The 20,726-nt window shown below is 39.5% G+C and overlaps 1 protein-coding gene across 2 annotated transcripts in view; it reads left to right on the forward strand.

Annotated features, from left to right (window-relative positions):
• The window catches only part of dop (microtubule-associated serine/threonine (MAST) protein kinase dop), a 578,024-nt gene that overhangs the window by 106,563 nt on the left and 450,735 nt on the right, over positions 1-20,726 (forward strand). For both annotated transcript variants that reach the window (XM_067141035.2, XM_068226223.1), the window contains exons 4-5: positions 12,385-12,448; positions 13,502-13,580. In XM_067141035.2, the coding sequence (XP_066997136.2) occupies positions 12,385-12,448; positions 13,502-13,580 (143 nt within the window). The remainder of the gene's footprint in view (positions 1-12,384; positions 12,449-13,501; positions 13,581-20,726) is intronic.

Consider the following 20,726-nt stretch of genomic DNA (forward strand, 5'->3'; position numbering starts at 1 on the left):
ATAGAAAACTTGCATGAGGAGTTAATTATTGCACAAAGTGTATGATTCCATTTTGTACTATGGAGGTGTCAGATGCTTACCAGTTAATCATATAATGTTGTTATCAGTGAGATGTGCTCATAAGAAATACCAGGATTACTTGGAGAAGACAGGCCTTAAGGTCAAGAAGAAGAAAAAGAAAAAACTGAGAAACGAAGAAGAGGTGATGACATAATGAAGTTGGAAGACGAAAAAAAAGTTAAAAGAATGCAGTCACAATAATGTGAAGCCAGAATTGAAGATAAAGTACACGTAGGCCTTACTTGAAACCAGAAAATATTGTATGTAATTTGCTTGTGCTGCATTAAAAAGAATATTATTACCAATATTGTGTGTTCGTTAAATTTTAATAGTAATACTTTTATTATTCATGTATAAATAAAATGCATTAGCATTTATTAATATCTGGCAGATCATTATTAAATTATTTACTTTACTCTTCAAAATGTTGTATTTTCTGTTTGACTAATGAATATTATGTTCAGGTGTGTGTTGAACAGCTAATGGGGGTGGAGGAGTCTCTTAAAAATTGTGCAAATGCCAAATTTTTGTCAGGCAAATACAATATTTTGGTCAGGGAAAGTCAGGGAAATTAGTTTAACTTTCTGGCTGGAAACCCTGGCCTATTGACCTAGCCTTTCCAGGTTATTACTACATTCTTTGCACGACTCCTTGGATTCAACAATTATTTCTTTTGCTCTGTTTCTTCCATCTACGTACAATTCCCTGCCTGCATCTGTCCTTGTTTGGAGCCATTTCTGATATGTTTTCCTTTTACGTTTACAAGATGCCCTCTTTATATCATTCCACCAAAATGTTTTTTTCCCACCTTCATGCACAGTTGTTCGTATACATTCCGTTGCTGTCGCTACTGCAGTAACACTGTATGCTACTCATTGCCTTTCTCTGACCTGAACGTCCTTACTGTCTATTGTTTGGAACTTTTTACTAATTATATCTGTGTACTTCTGTCTAATTTCTTTGCTGTGGAGGTTTTCTACTATTATTCACCTGCAGGCGGATTTCACTTTACCCCTGTGGGTGGGGGACACAGATGAAGTATTCAACCATGGTATCCCCTGCCTGTTGAAAGAGGTGACTAAAAGGGGCAACCAAGGGATGATGGATTTAGAATCATGAGACTACTTGTGATTAGTACCATAATGTGGGGAACACCATGGGTTAACGTTGCTTGCAATTAGTACCACCATAGGTCTGTGTTAGATAGGAGCAGTACAATTATGTGAGGAACACCTTGGATCTGAGCATTGCATGTGATTAGTGCCATCGTGTGCATCACACTGAGGCAGGGGAGCAGACATTCGGCTGTAAAGCCTAGCGTCTAGCGTGAGTAGGTGCTGAGCGCTGCTCTCAAATGGGTTGGCTCCACTGTGTTGAGAATGGGTCTGCGTTACCTAGAGTACCATTATGTACAGAACACCATGGGTCTGTGTTGCCTGTGGGTGGTACCATAATTTGTGATACACTGTGGGTCTACATTGCCTATGATTAGTACCACTATGTTAGTAACACCATGGATAACTTAAAAGATCTTCAGTCTGTCAAAAATACAGGTTAAAAAATTAATATTATACTACAACATACCTGTTCAAAAAAAAAAGCCACGTTATTCAACAAGGGATAAAAATACACACTATTAAACAAAGAATGACAAGTTTCGTTCTTAAAAGAACATAATAAGATGCTATCAATTCACACTCAAATATTTAGAAATAATATTTGTTTATCTCAGTTTAATATTTTGGAGCTTAAATTCTAGAACTTATCTTAATGTCCTGCTTTTTTCTCCACTCCAGCATTAACTGCGAGATGCTTCGATAACCGTTGCTCTGTCATTGGCGTGGGTCCAATAGCTGTAGTCCGTTAACCTACTTTTGCCATATCACGCCCCTTCCGCTGCCATGGCATGCCCCTCTCTTTGTCACGTCAGTGACACGTTGTTTATGTTTATTCCTGTTATTATTTCTGATATTTCAATTCTTTATGTGAACTATGCGAGGATTATTACAGAACATCTTAACCCGTGGTCGCTAGCCGAATTGTAACGCGTGTGGTCGCACGTGAGACTTTCTCTCACATTAAATTTCATTTAAAATAAATATATCTTCTATAATTTTTCAGGGCGTAAGAGTGAAACAAATTACGGAAATGAGACGTAAAGACTGCGTTATACAGTTTAGATTTTAAAAAAGATTATCCGTATATTATAGAAACAAATTACTCCTTAATGGAAATTATTCATTAGTTCAGTCACATGTAAGTACGTAATATTCACAAGAGTGCCAGGCTGAATGGCTCAGACGGTTGAGCCGTAGTTGGCAGGTTCGATCCTGGCTCCGTCCAGTGGTATTCGAAGGTGCTCAGATACATCAGTCGTAGCATTACTGGCATATAAAGAACTCTTGTGGGACAAAATTTTGGCACCTAGGCATCTGCGAAAACCGTAAAAAGTAGTTATTGGGACATAAAACCAATAATATTAATATCAAACTTTCTGACAGTTGCAATTCAAAAGCAAGAATAAAATACAAGAGATCTTCTCTCTAACATTTGACTCAACTGGAGTTTGTAACAGCATTTATTTCCCAACATTCTTCCCCGACTCAATAATTTTTGAAGACTCATTAATCAATAGTTGCAAATGGAGAACGTTTCGCACACAACTTAAGTCAAATACTAACTCCTACAACAGGAGAAATTTTCCCTCTCGACTTCAGCATAACACCAATGCCACTGGTCGCGCGATCAGAGAACCTCTCACACAGGGCGCACAAACTCTTACGAATCTTTGTTCCGACCAGAGGAGGGTGTGCTAACTCTTCAAATGTGAATCGCCTTACTCACGACAGTTATAAACTCCTCTAGAAGAGGGGACAGTCGCCTCCCTTGCATCACTGAGAAGTAAATTCACAATACAAAATAATGTGAGAGAAAACATCATACAGCGACCACTCGCGGGCTAATGATCATGTAATTTATGTTTATGTGAATGGCTTTCTTTTCTTTTTTTTCAAACACCTTGCAGTTAATGCTGGAGTTAAGACAAAGCAGGACATTATTAAGATAAGTTTTAGAATTTAAGTTCCTAAATATTAAACAGAGATAAACATACATATTTTTTCTAAATATTTGAGTTTGACTTGATAGAATCTGATGTTCTTTTAAGAACGAAACATGTCGTTCTTTATTTAAAAGTGTGTGTTTTTATCCCTTGTTGAATAATGTGTTTATTTACAGGTACGTTGTAGTATAATGTTTCATACCTGCCAAGTATTGCAGTTTTTCCATAAAATGTATGGATTTTGAGTGTGTTTTACGGTTGTACAGATAAACAACTTTATTGTACGGATGAATGGTATTGTACTGGATTTTGAATATCCGCGTTTGCTTTTGCTTTCTGTGGTCAAATTGTATTTGTTTGACTTTCGATAGGAGCTGGTAATACGAGAGGCTGTGTTTGAAATTTGACCGGTAAATGTACCGATAATCATATTACTGATTATCACCGTGCTTTTGTCACCTGTTCGACCTCGACTGCTACCTCATTCACTGAGATGTTCCCCAAACAAGTAGCAGGCTGTGATTTTGAAGAAAAGAAACCAGTGAAAAGTAGCAGGCTGTGAATTTATATATAATAACTTTAGTAACTGTATTGTGCTTCGTAGCAGCTGAAAGGCTTTGTTTGTGTGTGGGTGTGAGTAACATTGGCAGTAGTTCTGAAACTCATGGAATTGTGTGATGAATTTGTAAGTGATTTAGTATTTTTAGTGGTGTCCACAATGAGTTCAACTAAGAAACGATATTGTCAGTTTTTTAGGGAGGCATATTCTGCTGAATTTCCTCGTTTTATACGATCACGGAAAGGTGAAACATTCGCATTCTGTTCAACGTGCTCTTGTGATATAAACATTTCTTATGGAGGAAGAACAGAATTAGTAAATCTCATTAAATCTGTTAAACTCGTCTCCAGTACAAAATTTGTGGATGGCAGTCAGAAAACTAATTTTTTTTTTTTTTTTTTTACCTCTTCTGGAGCTGACCTTGATATAGTAATAGCGGAATGCTTGTTCACTTCATTTTTAATTGTACATGACATCCCGTTAGCTGCTGCCGATCATGCTGGTGGTCTGTTTAGGAAAATGTTTGCTGGTTCAGAAACTGCAAAAAAAATATGGCTATGGTCATATGAAAACCACACACATTTTGAAAGAAATGGCTACAGATTCAAGAAATGAACTCGTTGGTTACTTGCACTATGAACTATATTCTTTAGCTACGGATGGGAGCAGTAATAGTAATGCTAAGCTTTACCCTATTGTCGTCACCTGTTTTGTGGCAAAGCAGGAAAACATAGCTCAGTGTTGTGTGTCCCAGCCTTGGTGGGTGATTCAACAGGACGTAATATTGGTAATTTGGTCATTCAAAATTGTGTAGCGTTCTGTTCTGACAATGCTCCAGTCATGTTTGAAAAGAAGAATGGAGTTGCTGCTGTTTGAAGGGAAGCACAGTCATCTGTCTTCGTACTGGGTTGCTCATGCCATTTGATTAATTTGGCTGCTGAGAAAGGTGCAAGCAGTTTGCCTGTTAAAGTTGATGAACTATTAGTTAACATCTTCTTTTATTTAAAAAAGAGTTTTAAGAGGAAAGAACGCCTTAAGAAATTCCAAGAACTTCTCAACAAGGAAATGAAGAAGATACTGGAACATGTTTGCACAAGATGCTATTGTTAGGAAGGTGTCTGCAGAGGCTGTTAGAGCAATGGGATCCACTACTTGGTTTCCTTAAAGACAAGGTACTTGTTAATGCTCAGTGTGCATCAACTACTAGCTTAACATAATTTATGATCCCAAAAGCTGAGTCTGGTAGTTCCAAAGACCATGAAAAGAAGAAAGCTACCGAGTCGTCAGAATTGGTCACTCCCAAAAGATTTGCATGTGTTTCAAAATGTGACACTCCTGTACTGAAGAATAAGAACATTATTCAAAATCGTAAAGAATTTTTTTTTAATGGTTCTGTCAGCAGGCTTAAATAAGGCATATTGTGCCTCCCTGTATGCTGTCATTCCTTTATTTGAGAATCTCAATTGTACGTTTCAGAGTGCTTCCCCTCACATTCATAAACCATTAGAACTAATCACAAACCTGCTAAAGCAGCTACTTTCCATATTTGTTAAACCAAAAGTGATTAAAAGTTCCATACCATTCTGTTGAGAATCAAAGAGACAATGATGAGCTAGTCCTGGGTGTTGAGACAATGAACTTGAAGAAACTTAATGATAGAGATAAATCAACGTTCTTTTCATCTGCCAGGGGTTACTTCTGCGCAGCCGGGCTGAGTGGCTCAGACGGTTAAGGCGCTGGCCTTCTGACCCCAACTTGGCAGGTTCGATCCTGGCTCAGTCCGGTGGTATTTGAAGGTGCTCAAATACGTCGGCCTCGTGTCGGTAGATATACTGGCACGTAAAAGAACTCCTGCGGGACGAAATTCCAGCACCTCGGCGTCTCCGAAAACCATAAAAGAGTAGTTAGTGGGACGTAAAACAAATAACATTATTATTACTTCTGCACAGCATGTGATTATATTATTGAAAATGAAATGTCGTATGGCTTTTAGTGCCAGGATATCCCAGAATGGGTTCGGCTCGCCAGGTGCAGGTCTTTCTATTTGACGCCTGTAGGTGACTTGCACGTCATGATGAGGATGAAATGATGATGAAGACAACACATACACCTAGCCCCGGTGCCATTGGAATTAACCAATTAAGGTTAAAATCCCCGACCCAGCCTGGAATCGAACCCGGGACCCTCTGAACTGAAGGCCAGTACGCTGACCGTTCAGCCAACGAGTCGGACATTATATTATTAACAAGTTCCCCCTCAATGATGAAGTACTGAAACATGCAAAGGTTGCAGATGTTTCAAAAATTGAAGATGCTCAATTTTCTTTTGTACAATTCTTTACAGAAAGATTTCCGTCATTGCTACCAAGGAAGGACAGTGAGTCAGTTGAGGATGCAATGAATGTGCTTCAGAACCAATTTGTAGCTCTTCAGATTGATGACTGTGCTACTGTTGAGAGTGAGAATCTGACAGATAACACCAAATGGGCTCGCTTGATGGACATTTGTGTAGCTGATGGTGTTCCTAAGTATGATAGGATATCCAGACTAATGCTTTCCATTCTGACTATACTGCACAGCAATGCTAAGTGTGAACATGTGTTCAGCTTGGTGAAAAATAACCAAAATTAGTTTTAAGTCCTCAATGTCAAATGAAATTCTGAATTCTCTTTCTGTTTTGAAAACGAGAAGTACTTGAGTAGTTTTCCTCCAGAATTTCTGAAGAAAGCAACTCATCTCCATCTGTCCTCTCCAACCTGTGATGGATAAATAGCCTGCATACTGTGAACTTGATAGAATTTTGTAAATAAGTTTACATGTTTAGTTTAATTTTGACGGTGACAATATTGTGACCCGCACGTTTAGAGTGCAGAAAAACTCTGTTTGTGTACTGTGTGAACTGTTTCAGTGTTATGTGAAAACATATGAGCACTTATCAAGATGTAACTTTGTGTAAGTATTTACAGTAATTTCAGTGGTGATCATAACATGTTTGATTTGTATTAGTATTGCAGAGGTGCCAACTGTTACGGATTATCCGTAATTATTACGGATTTCCCCTGCCGATTACGGCTTTACAGTCCAAGGGTAAATTGTTACGGAAAAGTGACATTGTAAGGAAAATACAATTTCTACAGAAAAAATAAAGAAACAAGGAGAATTAAATCTTTTCGAGCATTGGTACTCGACTCTCTTCGTTTCAAATTTTGTGAGTTGGCAAAGATACTCATTCGATCGTCACTTCCTTTTGCTACCCGTGAGCGTCGTGAAATTCATTGTGAATGAATAATTCTACTCTCCTATTCACTAAAAAATGTAATCCTGTATTATTGCAGTATTAAGTGTACCTGACATTAAGTCTCCCACAGAAAGAGTTGTCAGTGTTAATAGGAAAAAACAGTATGAATTCAGGCCTACAATAATCACATCTACACTGGAATCGCTTATTGTTCTTAAGGTGAAAATGTCCTCACAGGGGGAAGAATGCTACGAGAAAAATCCCACACAAAAGCACCTGCTGCGTGGGGAAACAAGTTACAAAGAATGTTTTATGACAGAACTAACTGGTAATGTGCAAATTTATGGTGTAATAGGATATGTCTTAGAATAGTTGTTGTTGGGAAGGGCAAAGAGGGTCTGTCTATCCAGAAGGGATGAGTGTGCTTTCGATTTGATTCCAACATTTTTCGGCGGGCGCGGGGGGGAGAGGAATTACGGAAAAGCCATTTCAAAGGTTGGCACCTCCGGTATTGTTTGTAATCTCCCTCCCTTGCCATCCCTTTTCACTATGTCTCAAGACTTTGCGACGCATGCACGTGTTGTTAAAATTTTTCCACTTTGTGATCTTCTGGATTTCTCTTTTTGAAAGTTGGCAGGTATGATACTTGTATTTAACCTGTGTGTTCGACAGACTGAAGAGCTTTGAAGTTGCATTTAACTGAGTCGACACTGGAAAGTATGGCTTCCTTCTTAAAAAAAAACACCATGAGTATATGTAGTTTGTGATTAGTACCACTGTGTGAGGAACACCACGGATCTAGCCAACGCCTGTGATTAGTCCCACTATGTGAGGAACACCACTGGTCTGCGTTGCTTGTGAGTCGTTCCCTTATGTGAGGACCACCAAGGGTCTGTGTTTCCTGTGAGTGGTGCCATTATGCATGACATACCATGGGTCTATATTACCTGTGATTAACACCACCACGAGTCTATGTTACCTGTCATTAGTACCACTATAGAAGGATCACCACAGTTCTGCTTTACCAGTGATTAGCCTATTATTAGGAGCCAGTGACCTGGATTTTGGACCCCTTCAGAATAAAAGCGTCATCCCAGAAAGTAAGGCATTGTGAATTGGATCCACTGATTGTTTTGGATCCATGGACATTTTCATTTTATGATACACCAGTTGAGGAAAATAAAGTTCCCACTAACCTGGTTCATAACATGATGAGGAGAAACGCAGTCGTCTTATCAGACAATATAACTTCAAAAGGGGTTACTCAGACGAATGGCGTGCTGCAAGGTGACCCCCTCAGCCCACTGTGCTTTAACATTGCTACTTATGACGTTGTTCAAGCGATAAGAGAATTATCGAAGAATGTGAGAATAGACGAGGGTTGGGGCAAAAGTCATAGCAACTATTTTTTTCTTGAAAATACCAGTCCGGTTGGAATATGTGATATATACAGACGAAAGGACAAGGTGTTAACTACATGTGTGGACAATGTATAGCACTGAAATATCATAACACACTAATTTATTACGGTAGTATACAGGGCAATATGGCCTTCCCGGTGCAAAAGAAGGACAAACCTGGGCCTAAAGACCCTCAAAGTAGTCCCCTGCTACCGACACCACACGCTTCCACGATATGGGAGGCGCTGAATACCATCTGCCTCAGCATTTGCCGCACCATGTGTGAATCGGGTCACCTGTTGGCGCACAGCATTAGCAATGTCCTCTCGTGTTGCAAACCGCTTGCCACTAATCTTTCGAATGAGATCAAAATCACAGGGCGAAATGTCAGGTGGGTGGGTGCTTCAATTCTTCCCATCCTCAACTCCGCAGTAGCTGCTCTGCGCACTCTGCTTTATGTGGTTTTGCATTGTCTTGCAGGATTATTGCACTGTCCACAAGATCCGGACATTTCTCCCGAACGCCACATTGTACCTGTCGCACCAGGAAGTCCCTGTAGTACTGTGCGGTCACTGTTCTGCCAGGTGGAACAAAGTGGCAAACAATGACACCTCTGACGTCATATGCGACAAACACCATCAATTTGACTGGGGAAGGATTCTGACTCTTTGGTGATCCAGCATGTTGCCACTCCGCGGACTGACATTTCAGTTCTGGTTCGTATGCCCTAGCCCAAAATTCATCGATTGCGATTATTCGTGAGAAGAATTGATCGCCATCCTGTTGCTAGCGTGCAAGGTGGTCAGAGCATATTGCATAGCGCACCCACCTTTGAACTTCCGTCAGTGCATGCGGTACCTACCGCGATGCGATTTTGCACAGTTGCAGCTCATTACGCAATATCCTGTGGACGGTGCGTTTCACGACGCCACTTGCCCTCTGTAACTCCAGTAGCGTCCATCGTCTTTCTTCATCCAGGAGCTGCTCGATGACAGCACGTGCCACGTCGGTCCGCACACTGACAGGTCGTCCCGAACGTTGCTCATCACTTGTTGATACACGTCCTTGCTGAAACTTTCCTACCCACCATGCTACTGTATAGTATGGTAGGCCATTATTCCCAAGGGCTTCCACTAATTCACTGTGACATTCCATCGCATTTCTCTGTCGGAGAATGGCTATTTTGATGTAAGTGAGCGTCTCAACATGGGTTACGTCCATCTCGTACGACGCTCACCAACTGACTGATTTCACAGCCCTCGCTGCGCTACTACCAGCTATCACAGAGCCACCTGTTGTTCTGCATACACACTATGCCTGCAGAACTTCCACACGACACACATACATTTGTGATCCGTTCACATATCTACAAGAAAAAATAGGTTTTCCCCAATCCTCGTACTTGCATGCTGATGGCATGTTAATAGGTTCACAAGACATTGCTGAAGTACAGAATGCATTAAATGCTCTCAAGGTCTGGACAATATCTAATCAACTAGAAGTCAATGAAAGAAAGACTGAACACATGATCAATAGGAGGTTTTTCCCCTCGAGATGTATTGACTTTTAAAAATCATTCTTTATAGATTCTAGTTATTGGATACATTTTGAAGTTTTAATTATTGTTCCATCTCGCTGTACCTCGTACCAGCAGGGGCTGATGACCTAGCTGTTAGGCCCCTTTAAACAACAAGCATCATCAGATTTCACTTTCTCCCTCTTAAGCCCAGAGATACCTAATTCACCATAGATGAGATATCATTTTTTAAAAACTTGGGAGTACACACACATTCTTAACAGATTTCCTGGATTCAAATTCTGTTATGAAATAGTTTAAGTAATAGTAGTAATATAGATTGTCGCCTTTGAGTTATTGTGTACCAGTTGTGTTCTTATGATCACACTGAGGGGCATTAACATTACTATATGTTTTCTCCAAATTCTAGCATATACTGTCTTAAACATACTTTAAAAGGAAATCACGTACTAACATAGAGATAGATTGGCTTAAGTACATGACAATTATCTTTGAGTGGAATACCATTTATGTATAAATTTCTCAATTCTCAGTATAGCCCAATTGACAGCATAAATGCCTTTGATTGCTTTTAATAAAATCTGCCCTTAACCACAATACTCCCCAGTACGGCTAACATCCCTTTCCTCAGTACTTCTAGATTTACAAAACATTGACATAACTGTCTATCCGTCTCGTGGCATTTTTCAGTTACCTGGCGCATGCTGTAAATGTGATCCTGACAGCCGTATGTGGTCTGAAACCACACTGGTTTTCATCCAACTTACAACAAATGATCGAACCGTCCCTTCTAACATGTCGGTGAATACCTCGTCTGGTATACTGATCAATGAAATACCTCGGTGATTGTTGCAATCGTTCCTGTTCCTTTGCTTAATACATAGGAGCAATCTCTTTCGTCCAATCAGAAGGTACCTACTAACGTGCCATGCTAACCTTATTACTCTGTGAAATAATTTCATCCCTGCATTCCCACTATATTTCACCATTTTAGGTCTAATTTTATCTATTCCTGCAGCTTTATGCCAGTGGACCTTATTTACCATCCTTTCCACTTCCTAAAGCAGAATTTCACTTACATAAGTGCCCTCTTCGCCATGAGCTCTGTTGTTGACGACATCGATGGAAAGATTTCCCTTTACGTTGAGATGATTTTCAAAATATTGCTTCCACCTGTCCAGTGATTCTCTGGGATCTACTATGAGTGATTGTGATATACCCTCCATTTCTAAGATTCTTCATTTCTGTCCAGAAAGATTTCCGTGCTGCTTAACCTAGCCTTTCCAGGTTATTACCAAATTCTTTGCATGACTTTTTGGAATACCAATGTAGTTGATCCGTTATTGAACATTATAAATTTTCCAGGTAACTCATTCCTGGTTGCTAGCGTTTCGCACCAGTGTGCTAAGCTGGGCTCATGAGTTGATAAATAGCACACCCACCGAAATGCATGGCTAGTGCATACCGTGGAGGCCACTGCGTAGGCTACTTGGAGCCACCATCTGATGGCTAGGTAGGCATCAATTTTTTGGAAATCAAACAGTCTCTCATAGTGCATTGGCACTGCCGGTGGCTCCAAGTAGCCTACGCAGTGGCCTCCACGGTATGCACTAGCCATGCATCTTAGTGGGTGTGCTATTTTCCAACTGATGATCCCAACTTGGCACACTGGGGCAAAACGCTGGCAACCATGAATGAGTTAGCTGAAAAATTTATAATGTCCAATAACGTACCAACTACATTGGTATTATAAATTTACTCATTCGGGATAAATATTTCAGGTTCCTTATGGGAATAAACTTCTATATAATCTGACTTTTTGGATTCAAGAATTATTTCTTTCGCTCTCTTTCTTCCATCTACGTACAATTCCCTGTCAGCATCAGTCCTTGTGTGGAGCCATTTCTGATATGCCTTCCTTTTATGTTTATAAGCTGTCCTCATTACATCATTCCACCAAAATGTCCACTTTTTCCCATCTTTACGCACAGTTGATCATAGACATTCTGTTGCTTTCACTACTGCAGCAACCCTGTATGTTACCTATTCTCTTTCTATGGCCTGAACCTGTCTACTGTTGGGAACATTTCACTAATGATATCCAAGTACTGCTAATTTCTTCATTGTGGAGGTTTTCTACCCTTATTTGTCTGCAGACAGATTTCACTTTCTCTCTCTTAGACCTAGAGATACCTAGTTCACCACAGATGAGATATCATTTTAAAAAAATCCCTGGAGTACCTGCACATTCCTAACAGATTTTCTGATTTCAAAGTCTGTTATGATATAGTGTAAGTAATATTAGTAACTTAGATGATACCCTTCGAGTTAATGTATACCAATTATGTTCTTATTTATCACCCTGTTGGCCTGTAATGCTACAATATGTTTTTTCCAAATTTTAGCGTATACTCTCTTAAACACACCTAAAAAGGAAACCACGTAATAACATAGTGATAGTTGGCTTAAGTACATGGTGAATGATCTTTTAATGGAAGACTATTTATGTATACAATTTTTGCTTTTTCAGGTAGCCCTCTAGAGAGCCCACGAATGTCTCCCTGCCAGCACTTTGCGTTTGCTCCAATAAAACGGTAAGAATAAATTGTTGCTTCAGCCATGGATAGATGAAGTCCCCCATGCATTTCAAATTATTTCCATATGTTGTAGTGTAAATTGTTGTTGGTGCCATGTAATAAATTTCTTTATTATTCTGTTATATTGTACATAGTTCTTAGAAATGTCATCTTTTATTTGTTTTCTCTCTGCTGCATCTATTGTTCCATTTTAATAAGTTAGTTTTTCATATCCATTCGGACTTACTGAATTTATGCTGTGTTCTAAACCAGAAAACATAGACCAACTAATGGTTTGTTCTGTTTTTCCCTTCTTTATTATCAGTGACTATACTAGGGTCCATGAGAGTTGGAGTTTGATATTTAGCAGTAGCAGTGGGGGAAAAATTGACTAACGCTGCTTGAAAATAGTCTGTTGCCATTGTGACAATCCCAGTGATGCCACATTTTTTGGGATGCTATCACCACATGGCTTGGCTTGTCCCAGTCACTTTTGTGTTAACATTTGCTATGGTACCGAGTTAACTGTTGTTATTGCTTTACAAGTTTGTTTTCCCAATATTATGTTTGCTGTTATTTTTTGTTAGTTTAGTTAATCAGTGGCTAGCGGTTCAAATTTCTTAGTTTTATGCTTGGGGTGTACTGTTAACAATCTGCATTAAATAATATAAATAATATCAAAGTGCTGACTGATGGATTTAAGTTATTCATAGGCCGCAATTCTTTATATGCTGTACTTTTGTTGATGTTGTTATCAGTAGTTGGTTTGTTATTGATTATGAGATCTCATATTTATTGCAATGACATGTTCTGTCTTATAAGCTGAAATTCTTAGATGAAAATGAAACTTAGGAACAGGTCAAAGTTTATTGAATTGCATTAGACCAACGTGTATTGTTAAACACTCATCCTGTATTAAAGAATGATATACTGCAGATGGAGGTAACTATGGCATTACAGTTCACATCATAATTACTGCTTTCGCAGCTCAAATGTCATACTCCAACTCTCATTGGCCCTATTATACATGTTTATTTTTCTGCTCTTAAGAATCACCGCATTCTTTTTCAGTGGTGACGGCAGGAGATGGTCTGTCGCTTCTTTGCCATCTTCTGGATATGGTACAACCCCTGGTAGTTCAAACGTTTCGGTAAGATTGTTTATTCTTGTATAACCCTTTACATTTTGTGCTGGTTTAGTCAAGCCTGCTTTCAATTTCAGTGGTGCATATTTACCCCGTATATCTCAAAGATATATTAATGTTTCCAACGAAATTTGGAACTCAGACGTGCTCAGTTCTTTTTAACTCTAAACGTGGGAGCTGATATCTGGGGAACATATTTTTGCAGAAAAGGAATGAAATGACAAGGTGAAACAACTGGTACAAGTAAACAAATGCACACAGATTAATCACACTAAAATTTATTGTAGCAAGCACTGTACACTGAGATAAACCTAAATTTTGCATGTGTGTGAAGGGCTTTAAGATGACTGGCTGTGCAATGAATATTTTAATTTATTCGGATGTGTATTCTTTTCCATTTCCATGTCACATCACGATGAGACCCTGACCAGTGCTTGCCTGTGCACCTGGAAACTATCTACTCCTAATGTTTACAACTACCTGAGTAGGTCAATAAATTATTCTAACTCATAAACACAATTTGAATAAAGGAAATAATCTGGCAGATTCGAACCAGACTTAACAATAAACTTAACATCACATAAAGAGAACACTCAAATTCATGAAATAAAGCGATTACTGGAACTGTAACAAATATTTTCACATCATGCAAATATCAACCAACGTCAAAACATCTGAACGATATCATAAATTATATTACCACAACCACCAGGATCTCGAAATAAAACCCAGTATGACTGTAGAACATTTGGACACTGTCAAACACTGACAATATATTGACTTTTAAAACCAATTAAAACAATAGTGGTTCCACAGGCATTTTAAGCTGTAATTTCTAAGACACACTACTCTATCGACGTTATCACGAACAAATCAAGAGAATTACAAACGTCAAATAACGCACGTGACTAATGCAAATATCACATAATCTCTGAGCAAATTCACATCACTGCAATAAGAATTACTAAGACACTTGGGCATGCATGGATAATAATCATAATCGTGGGTGACACTAATAACACAGGCCTAGACTTCATAATACAAGACACTCCTTGGTAACTAAACACACACATCTCACACATCGGAAAAACCTTTGACGGAAACAGCTCGTTTATCAAGGGAGACTTCTACTCTTACATAAATCCATATACATAATTAAACACTGACCTAATCAATTCTAGGTCCTAGTATGACCTAGCTACATTAATGTAATGGGACATTAGCCATTTCCTAATTCCTAAAAGAATACCAAGGCCTGTAGACAGCTAATATCATTCACAAATATAATATCCACTGGCTTTTATCTGAAGATTCTTACTTAAACACAGTGTGACAATCTACATGCACTATTGACATTTCTGCCTGCATAATTATGTCAATTTTCTAATCAAATCATTCCTACCAGAAAGACATTTCACAGTACAGCCTCAATATTCATTTCATCAAAACACTGACTACAAAATTTTATATACATTGAAATGATCCTAGCTTGCGCTTGTAAAAATCCATAATTTAGACGTAAATTTTGTGAACACTTTTTTTTGGTTTAGTGCAGGGCCTCTCAAACGCCCAAAATCTCACGCCTGCAAATTGAGGCGCAGAGTTCCTGTGTGCAGTGCATCGGTTCCGCTCGGCTCGGCTCGGCTCGGCTCGGACCAGCGCTTTGTCTCTGGGCTACTCCGCTCAACTCGGCTCAGATTTGGAGCGCTACGGAGCAAGTGAGGAAGAGGGAGACAGGCGTGGAGAAAGAGAGAGACAGCGCTATTGCTCCAAATCGAGGAGTGGGGTTTGCACTCTGGTAAACCAAGCGAAGTCGTCTTTTGCACCATGCACAGTGCATGCCCCCTGAGAGGCCCTGGTTTAGTGAAAGAGAAGGCTCAATGGCCTTAACTAAGCCAATAAAGACATTTATCTATATATATACTTGAATAGCAATCAACATCCCTATCATGGAAATCTCATACTCATCACATTTAATTTCGGTGGGTGATGAGGAAAGAAACAGGAAACTACCTCACTCTTCACTTCCCTAGTAAGCCTTTTGAGTGATACCTGGGCCACCTAACGCTTTGTGGCAGAGCTGTTGTGGTCCAAACCAGCCTCTAGGCTGAGCACTTGACACACAACAGTAAATTTGAAAAAATATTAGAATTTCACTACATTTGTCCTTCATACCACATGTTCCAAACCGAGATCCCCTGTAACAGTTATTCACAAGTAACCTCACAGGATTACCTGAACAAATACACGATAAATGAAAACTATATTATATAATCCACATTCTTTACGATGTTGCACCTTTGAAATATATCGAACTGAGGACACTAAATATTCAACACAAACAAAATAATCATCATCTGGTAATACACCAACACCATTGGAATAACGCTAGACATAACAAATTTGTGTACTCAACCTACTGTATACATCTGGAATACACGAAAGTACCCTCATCAAGCTCATCAAGGACTGAACTGAGTCTACCAAACCTACAGTATCTTCTGATGTCGTGTTCAAGCAATTCCACATTTTAAAATATTAATCATTAGCATCCCCTCCATAACTCCATTTCTCAAGATTTATTATATGAATAAAAGATTATAATTTACACTTAAGAAAATGGAAATTGCAACACCATGAAGGCATTGGTCGTTTGTGTTGATTTTCGAGATATGGAACGATGCCATGTAGGTATGTAAATGATCGAAGTTTCAGACTCATTGGATTGTTGCTACAGGTCTCCCCACGTGATTGGTCGTGGAGGAATCAACTCCAGTATACGGACTCTGGTGTAGCGTAGTTGACTTGCAGTCTGTGCAGTGCAGTGAAGTGTTCCCCGTCAAACATGCCTCAATGACAGAGAAGAGCACACTATCAACAACTGTCGCCATTTGAGAGGGCTCGGATAATTGGGCTGTGTGAGGCTGGATTATCGCTAAGGACTGTCGCTGCGCGTGTTGGCCGACAGGCATCTACGGTACAATGTGTATGGCAGCGGTGGTCAAATGAAGGTACCCACACTCGTAGACTTAGCACAGGCCCAGTGCGACAGACAATTGTGAGAGAGGATCGCCGCATCATTCGGATGGCCCGGATGGAACCCCATGCAGCAGCAGCAGCGCAAATTCGAGCAGCTCTGGCACCCCACGTTACACAACAAACTGTCGGTAATCGCCTGCGTGCAGCTGGCTTACGAGCCCGTGTTCCTGCAGAAGGTGTTCTATTGACCCCACAACAGCGACGTGTAAGGCTGGCCTGGTGTCGAGAAAGATCGACGTGGGTCGACGAATGGTGATGAATCACACTTCTGTCTTGCCTGCAGTGATCGCCGGAATCGTGTGCGCCGACGTACAGGGGAGAGGGGCCGCCCAGATCTTATTGTCGTGAGGCACACAGGGCTAACACCAAGCATTATGGTCTGGGGAGCTATTGGCTTTAATGTGAAATCGCAATTAGTGCTTGTTGAGGGCACTATGACTGCTCGACAGCACGTTGAAAGGGTACTCAATCCAGTGGTTGTCCCTATGATGGCGAACATTGCTAATGGAATGTTTCAGCAGGACAATGCCCGGGTTCACACTGCACGCATCTCCAGAGAAGCTCTCCACGACATCACAACCTTAGAATGGCCCGCCAGATCCCCGGACCTCAGTCCTATTGAGCATGTGTGGGACATGATAGGTCGACAACTGGCCAACCGTCCTCAGCCACCCACAACTCTGGAACAACTGACTCGTGCAATGCAGCAAGCATGGAAGTGATCCAGGGCCTTGACTCCATGCCTCGACAAATTCATCAATGTATTGCAGCTCGTGGTGGGCACATCCTGTATTGATTTGTCCAAACTTGCGGTCAGAGGGACCTGAAAGTGTAATCTTCGAATCATAACCGAACACTCGTCCCGCATGTTCAATTGCAGCAATGTAGCACCACTCCTTCTGGGTGTTGCAATTTCCATTTTCTTCAGTGTAATTTAACAAGTAATTCGTTGAAATATTAATATAAAAAAGAGACCCACTCTGTTCCTATAAATTACAACTACACAATAATAATAATAATAATAATAATAATAATAATAATAATATAATTGTTGTTGTTGTTGTTATTATCAGGTGGTTACATGTGCTGTATTTTATACAAAAAAAATACTCATCCTAATGCGAGTGGAAATTAACTGAAAACTGGTGTTGAACTGTAGAAGTATTGTAAAGAAAGGAATAGAATTAAGTAATTTAATAGATATATATTCACCAGATATTGTAATAGGAGTTGAATCATGGCTGAGAAATGATATAATGGATGCAGAAATTTTCTCACGGAACTTGTGTGTGTATCGTAGAGATAGGATAGGAATGGTGGGAGGGGGAGTATTCATTCTGGTGAAAGAAGAATTTGTAAGCTACGAAAAAGTTTAAGATGAGAAACATGAAATTCTATGTGTAACGCTCATTTCTAAAGATAATAGGCAACTTGATGTCTTTGGAGTGTACAGACCGGGAAAGGGTATTTACATATGATAACATTGACATTTACAATAAGATACAAAAGTTGAAAACTAGAAAAGCAGCTGGAATAGGTAAGATTTCTGGGGATATACTAAAGACAGTGGGTTGGGATATAGTATCATATCTGAAGTACTTATTTGATTATTGTTTGCTTGAAGGAGCTGTACCAAATGAATGACGAGTTGTTATAGTAGCCCCTGGGTGATAGACATAAAGCTGAAAATTACAGCCCAGTAAGTTTGACATGCGTTGCATGTAAGCGTTGGGAAGGCATTCTTTCTGATTATATTAGATGTGTTTGCAAAATTAATAACTGGTTACAAACCATTATTCTCATCATTATTCTGTATTGAAAAATAGCTAATCCAAAAGTTTACACAAGGAGTAATTTTAATACCACCTATTCAGTACAATTTATTCCACTATTGTGTGGTCAAATACACATAACAATTACCAGAATTTTAAAGGTACATGTTTCACCCACTATTTATTGGACATCATCAGCGTCGTTCAGTCTTAAAACACACACTGGTGTGAGGAATCTTAACAATTTACATAAAATGTGTTGATGAACACTTACAGGTGTTGATACTGTGGTTGCATAATGATTATAGCACAAAAAATATTGAATAAAATAGATACATATACTAAAATCATGCCTTTGCTGGCAAGATGTAGTGTTTACACTGCACTATGTCTTCTGATATGGGCTAGAACAAATTTGTTACTTTCCTTGACCTGTCTCAGTCTCATCCTTGGCTTTGACAATATGAAAGTGACCGTGGTATGTGTGATGCTAGTAATACCATTCCTTATGCAGCCAGTCCCTGTTATGAATGGTGTGAAAATGTCACTCATAGGGTCGGTTGGTACATGCATTTCAGTGGGCTTGGCAGACTGATCTGTAATGGCAACTTCTGGCTCGGTGAGGAAAGCAACGGGAAACTACCTCACTCCTCACTTCCCTAGTATGCCTCTTCAGTGACGCCTAGGCTATCTATGACAGCTGTTGACGGAACTGTGGAGGATCAAACCAGCCTTAGTGTTGAATACCCAACATACACATACTAAAATCACTTTGAAAAAATTAAAACTTTTGTCTAAACGTAATTGTCACACATTGGTTTTTTTAAAAAAAATAATCCATGTCTGACACTGAAATGGATCTTTTTCATAAAAAGCTTGAACGATATATATCACGCCTGGAGAACAGATTATCAAAACCTAGGCTTCACAGGACAAGAACAATACAGTTAAAAGATATAGTATATGATAAGGTTGAAGTCTAATATTTAAAATTAGGATGAAAATACGTAGTCGAATTGGAGGCGGTATGGATTAAGGCATCTTGGAATGTTGGATAAAAATCGTAATATGTCAAGAAGCACTAAAGAACATCGAAGAATTTGTCGAAAACACTGCTAAAATTATGCAAATAAACGAATGTATGTCAAATGGCAATTCGTGTAACCAGAAAATGCCTCATGTAGACGTGGATGTCCATAGTAAACAATGTTGTCATTCTGGAATGAAACAGAAAGTAGTGAAATAAATTGTATTGAATAGGTGGTATTAAAATTATTTCTTGTGTAAACTTTGTGATTAATAACTGGTTCGATAGAAGGCAGTTCAGGTTTAGGAAAGGTTATTCCACTGAAGCTCAACATGTAGGATTCCAGCAAGATAAAGCAGATATCTTGGATTCAGGAGGTCAAATGGACTGTATCGTGATTGACCTGTCTAAAGCATTTGATAGGGTGGATCATGGAAGACTACTGGCAAAAATGAGTGCAATTGGACTAGACAAATGAGTGACTGAATGGGTTGCTATATTTCTAGAAAATATATCTCAGAGAATTAGAGTAGGCAAAGCTTTATCTGACCCTGTAATAATTAAGAGGGGAATTCCACAGGGCAGTATTATTGGACCTTTATATTTTCTTATTTATATAAATGATATGAGTAAAGACGTGGAATCAGAGGTAAGGCTTTTTGCAGATGATGCTATTCTGTATAGAGTAATAAATAAGTTACAAGATTGTGAGCTACTGCAACATGACCTCGATAATGTTGTGAGATGGACAGCAGTCAATGGTATGTTGATAAACGGGATTAAAAGTCAGGTTATGAGTTTCACAAATAGCAAAAGTCCTGTCAGTTTTAATTACTGCATTGATGGTGTAGAAAGTTCCTTTTGGGGATCACTGTAAGTATCTAGGTGTTAATATAAGGAAAGATCTTATTGGGGTAATATAAGGGCATATTAAGTCTCTGGTAAGACCCCAACTAGAGTATGGTTCCAGTGTATGGGACCCTCACCAGGATTACCTGATTCAAGAACTGGAAAAAAATCCAAAGAAAAGCAGCTCGATTTGTTCTGGGTGATTTCCGACAAAAGAGTAGCGTTCCAAAAATGTTGCAAAGTTTAGTTGTGTAGTATTAGAGTGATGTATATATGTCAGGAGCCTATAGGTAGCACCACTTCCCTTTGGTGTGATGCACTTCTCTCTGGCGCTACCAGATGGCCTTCGGATGTCCCCTGGCAGCTCGGTGTGAGAGGGAGAGGGAGGGTGAGTGGACGTGCCCTGGACATAAGGGACGGAGACATTATGTTTACTTGAGTGTTAGTGGCAGCGTAGCCCTGCAT

The sequence above is a fragment of the Anabrus simplex genome, chromosome 2, assembly GCF_040414725.1.
Source record: "Anabrus simplex isolate iqAnaSimp1 chromosome 2, ASM4041472v1, whole genome shotgun sequence".
Lineage (NCBI taxonomy): Eukaryota > Metazoa > Arthropoda > Insecta > Orthoptera > Tettigoniidae > Anabrus > Anabrus simplex.